At 33.9% G+C, this 5320-nt stretch overlaps 1 protein-coding gene and 1 long non-coding RNA gene across 2 annotated transcripts in view; both read left to right on the top strand.

The window, feature by feature from the left end:
• CASD1 (CAS1 domain containing 1) overlaps window positions 1–3648 on the top strand; it is a 54351-nt gene extending 50703 nt beyond the window's left edge. Inside the window, exons 15-16 of the mRNA XM_059396838.1 lie at window positions 446–538; window positions 2170–3648. Coding sequence (XP_059252821.1) covers window positions 446–538; window positions 2170–2436 — 360 coding nt within the window. The 3' untranslated portion in view covers window positions 2437–3648. The remainder of the gene's footprint in view (window positions 1–445; window positions 539–2169) is intronic.
• A 1258-nt stretch (window positions 3649–4906) lies between these two features.
• The window catches only part of LOC132015938 (uncharacterized), a 29450-nt gene continuing 29036 nt past the window's right edge, over window positions 4907–5320 (top strand). The window contains exon 1 of the long non-coding RNA XR_009403833.1: window positions 4907–4946. This is a non-coding gene — a long non-coding RNA (uncharacterized LOC132015938). The remainder of the gene's footprint in view (window positions 4947–5320) is intronic.

Below are 5320 nucleotides of genomic sequence, written 5' to 3'. Positions count from 1 at the left end.
GAAACAAGATGGGATTGGGAGGGAGACAAACCATAAGTGACTCTTAATCTCACAAAACAAACTGAGGATTGCTGGGGGGAGGGGGTTTGGGAGAAGGGGGTGGGATTTGGACATTGGGGAGGGTATGTGATTTGGTGAGTGCTGTGAAGTGTGTAAACCTGGTGATTCACAGACCTTTACCCCTGGGGATAAAAATATATGTTTATAAAAAATAAAAAATTAAAAAAAAGAAAAAAGAAAAGCTAAGTGGGTGTAAAGATATACCTAAGCTTAATAAATAAATAACATTTAAAAAATAAAAAATAAAAATAACTTGCTAAAACTTTCCCTATCGAAAAAAAATTGTGTATATATCAAATTCAAGAACATAGATAATAAAGTTATCACTGGAAGGATAGCAAATGCTTTTATTTTTTATTTATTTTGCCTTTTTGGTTTTTCCTAGATTTTAGCCTTCATCCTAATAAGGAATATCCCTGGATATGCCCGATCAGTTTATAGCTCATTTTTTGCTTGGTTTGGAAAAATCTCATTAGAGGTTGGTACATTAATATTTTGTTTGATCTTACAGAACCAAGTGTTACGTGTGTGTGTGTGTGTGTGTGTGTGTGTGTAAATCCAAAATACATTTTTTTTAAAAATCAAAGCTGTGTTCTCTATGAAAATACAGAGAAGAAACTCAGAACTTTCAACAGCAATAAAGTAGTATATTTCTAAAAACTTATTTAAATGACTAGACATAGATGACTTTCAAATATTCTTTATATTGTCTTAAGCTTTTAAGCACTAAATTGCTGAGATCAGAAAAGAAAAAAGTTAAATAGATAGAAATGAAATTTATAAATAGATATAAATGAAGTCAAGCTGAAGGGATTTTGATTTGTTCTTCATCTCCATAATTAAATATTACTAGAATTTAGTTTATCAATACTTATCCTAATAAAATTCACCATTAGATTGGAAATTTGGGAAAATTTTTTAACCTTATTACATTTTATATGAAATACTATGACTTATTTAAAACCTTAAAGTAGGTTTAAAAAAATTCTGAATATTCTGAACTCTATTATTCAAAGTAGGACATTTTAATGAGGAAACAGAACAGATTTAATCTGTTTAATAAAAGATATATTTTAGAGTATAAGATTTATTAAGTTGTCCTTAAAATAGGGAAAATAAATTTTTCTATGTTCTTTAATAAATGTTCTATTGTTTTTTTGTCTCATAAGTGAGACTGAATAGAATTCAGAATTAACCAAGAATGACTTACCAAGTCATTCAGTAAATAAAAGAATATTTGTTTTGCTATCCCCTTAATATTAGGAGCATGAGCATTTTTATTTAATGAATGAATTTCTAACTTGATATTTTTATTAAAAATATCAAAATTGTATAATCTCATATTTGAGAGGTAGCTTGCATTTTTCTGCTCTCTGATATTTTGAAACAATGTGATGAAAGAACCACATTTGTAATCACATTGAAAGTTGTAGGGTAACCCTCTGAGGTCCTTTCCCTCTTCCGGAGCTTTGTAATATGGCTCAATACACTTTGCTTTGCTGCCCACCACTCTTCAAAAGAAAGAAAAAGAAAGTTGTAGTGGTGTCAACTGATATGTATACTCATATAGAAGTTGCAGTATACTTTAGGAACAGGCAAATGTAGTTGGAAACATTTGGCCGTGCAGAGCAAACTTAAGGATATCCTAACGCCCATATCACTTCCTGTTCATATATCCACATAAGAAATATATTCACAAATATGTGTAAATATGCAGTATGCACATATGTGCACAGACCCACAGTAACTCTTTATTTGGGGTCTAAAGACCAGAGTCCAGAAATCCTTCTGTCAGCTGTCTTCTATGTCATGCAAAAAATATATATGTGTGTGTGTGTGTGTGTGTGTGTGTGTGTGTGTGTGTGTGTGTGTTTTCCAGTTGTAAGGTCCCTGTGTGATTTCTTGGGGACTTTGAAGCCATGCTTCAGCAAGTAGGAGTTCTGAAGAGCAGACTACAGCCAGCTTTTCAGGACCAAGAGTGCAACGGAAGTAAATGGTTTGGAAAAAGCCTTCTAACATAATTATGCTAGGAAATGTTTAAATTAAGCAAAATTGTGATGTAGTCGTTGACCCTCTGTATATATCTAACTTTAAATACTCTCCTTCCAGCTCTTTATTTGCCAGTACCACATTTGGCTGGCCGCCGACACCAGAGGCATCTTGGTACTCATACCTGGAAACCCTATGCTCAACATCATTGTCAGCACTTTCATATTTGTTTGCGTGGCACACGAAATTTCTCTGATCACTAATGATCTTGCACAGATTATTATTCCTAAAGATAACTCATCTCTCTTGAAAAGGTTGGCATGTATAGCTGCATTTTTCTGTGGACTCCTCATCTTATCGTCAATTCAAGATAAGTCAAGGCATTAGGTTCCTAAAATCCTAAGAAACTTAAAACTCTTCAGGCTAATTTTGTGTCTACCTAGAGGAGAAAAGCGTCTATCTGGAGATATAAATGTATATGTAAATTAAAAACGCGTGTGGCAAGAGGACAGCTCAGTGGCATCTGTTGAACATGTGTGGTTGTATATATTGGAAATGTACGTCTCCAATGGGAAATGTTGGAAACCAGTTGAAGCAGAGTGCATTGTATAGGATTGCATGTGAAACGTCTTTTCTACTGGATCTGTGTATTTCCATTTATAAATGATTTTAAGTTAACACGAAGGCAGGGAAATAATTACCTTTCCAGTAAAAACATAATTTAATTAGCTTAGTGGCACCGCTGAGTGTTTTGATCTTTACTAAATTTGTGGTAATTAGATTGTCTACACCTGTATTCATCATGGAACTTCCTCTTTCACCGAAAACTTTCTTACTCCAGAATGACTGCAGTATTGTTTTCTTACCATATGTGCAATGATGTGGAACGATGAACAGTATGCCTTTAATTTATATGTGTTCATGTGCTGATGTTACCTGTTTCCTGACATGGTTTTTCTTCCGGACTGTGGTTTTCAGGTATACCTAAATCTTTGTATACTTTGTCTCACAGAGTTCTTTTAGGCTCCATGACAGGGTTTTGTCACTGTCAGTGTTGTTGTTACTTATTTTATAGAAAGGCCAAATTTTCTTTCCAATTGAAACATTCATCCATTTGTTTCCTTTCCTTAAGCTATACCCGTGTGATACCAGTTACCCTGTGGATCTAATTAATATGTTTTCCTCCAACTAATTAATTTCTGTCTAGTACTTCCAGTGTTTGGAAAGCTCTTTATAATCATTTTGGTATTTCCTATTACCTCCCCTCCCCCCGTTTTTAAGAAAAATATATTTATCAATCTAACTGGTGCAGTATAGTAAAGATTCAAGCTGTTTTGACTGCGACATATAACCATAAGTAGAATTTTAAGTAAACCGGTGACTTTGGGCAATATATGTTTTTTGTCTTGTTTTGTTACAAGCTAACTGTTAGAGGTATAAATTTATTTATCTGTTGTACAGATTTGATTATAACGTTTAATGTTTGAAAGATTGCACTTGTTTGCTCTTATTGTGTGTGGGATAAAATATATTTTCTGTTCTTGGTATATGAATATATGGAGTAATTTAAACAGTAAATAAACGTTCTGTGGATGCTTATTTTTGTATGGGCAAATTATCGATTAAACTGTATGTGTCCTTTTTTTAAAAAATCTGGATCCATTCATGATTGGTTCAAATTTCTAATTTATTTCTTCAGCTTGAATTTGCTTTTCCAAACTCTTTGTGCATAGGGAGAGGTCACTGTGATAGTTGAATAAGGAATGATTTAGTTATCAGGGTGTCAGAGGATAATCTGCCTTTCCACCCAGGAGGTTCAAGCACTGTGGTTTATTAGTAGTCTTACTTGAAGATCTTAAAATTTTAATTATTATTTCTTTAGCACTGGATTTATGTGCCAGTGATCTCTTCCCATTAATTGTGGAATAATTCTCAGATAGAAATGTGTGTTCTTTCTTTTTCTCTCTTCTTCTGCCCTTACTTAATCTTTTGACATTTCCCAGATAGACAATTGTAATGATTCATTGCTCTGCCTCCTAGACTGCAGCCTTATAAGTAGAGGATAGTATAGTTATAAATCAAAAACTTCCAAGTACCATGATCACATTATTCTTGCTGGTGTAGCTTGCCAATGAGTAGAGTGCATTTTAATTTAGCTTGTAAGTTTTATTGCCTAAAAAAGATTCTTCCTGATGAAACAATTGAAAAAGAAAGATGACCAGCATTTCTGTTTTTTGGAAGCACTTATGTCTTCCAGTAGTGATGCCCAATGAATATGTTTTCTCTCCTATTCGAATTCAACCCTAAAACTTAACTAGCAAGCCCTTTCTTCATCACGTGATCGCATTTAATATGCCCCACTGTTTTATTATATATAATAAATGCAAGATAGTCCTTTTGTAATTAAAGTATATTCTGTTTACATTTAATTTTATTAATGAGTCTTATGGGTAAGAGGTGATTGTGGTGGAAGCTGCCATAAGGATAGCATTTCTTTATGGTATAGGTTTTAATGCCCTTTCTGCATTGATTGAGATTCTGAATCAATGAGCATGGCTCATTCATACCATTCTTCAGAAAAAGATGTTTAGCGGGATATTTCGACACACTAAAATTGAGATAAAAGCCACAGAGGCTCTCTAAACTCAGATTTTCTCTACGATAGATTGCACTGAGACATCTACCATCTGGTCCCAGAAGGGACTTGCTTGATTCAAACCTATCTCGATCCTTCCGTTTCCTTTGCCAAACCTTCCCATTTCTATGGATAGCCAACATAGCCTTAAAAATTCATAGCCTTGACCTAAAACCATTCGCTGTACCTCTAAGCTAGATTCTATGATTTGTTTTAGGTGCTGGTATAAAATAACATTTGCACCCTACCTTTCCCTTGTAAGGTAAGTTAACCAGTTACAATTTTAAAGGTGAGTGATTTTTTTCTCCACGAGGGCCTTATTATGTCAAATGTTAGCATAGGAAGCTTGTAAGTATAGTAAAATTTAATGTGTATCTGTGTTTATATTTAATTTTTTTACTAGATTATAATTAATGTAAATAAATAAACTATAGGACCAAGGGCGGAACCTTCATGTAATAGATACTCAATAAAAGCCAGTTCTCCGAATTAAAACCACATTGTGTTATCACCTTACACCAGTTAGAAAGGCCAAAATTAACAAGACAGGAAACAACATGTGTTGGAGGGAATGTGGAGAAAGGGAAAGGGAATGCAAGTTGGTGCAGCCTCTTTGGAGAACAGTGTGGAGATTCC

The sequence above is a fragment of the Mustela nigripes genome, chromosome 4, assembly GCF_022355385.1.
Source record: "Mustela nigripes isolate SB6536 chromosome 4, MUSNIG.SB6536, whole genome shotgun sequence".
Classification (NCBI taxonomy): domain Eukaryota; kingdom Metazoa; phylum Chordata; class Mammalia; order Carnivora; family Mustelidae; genus Mustela; species Mustela nigripes.
This window is presented reverse-complemented; position numbering and strand designations above follow the sequence as displayed.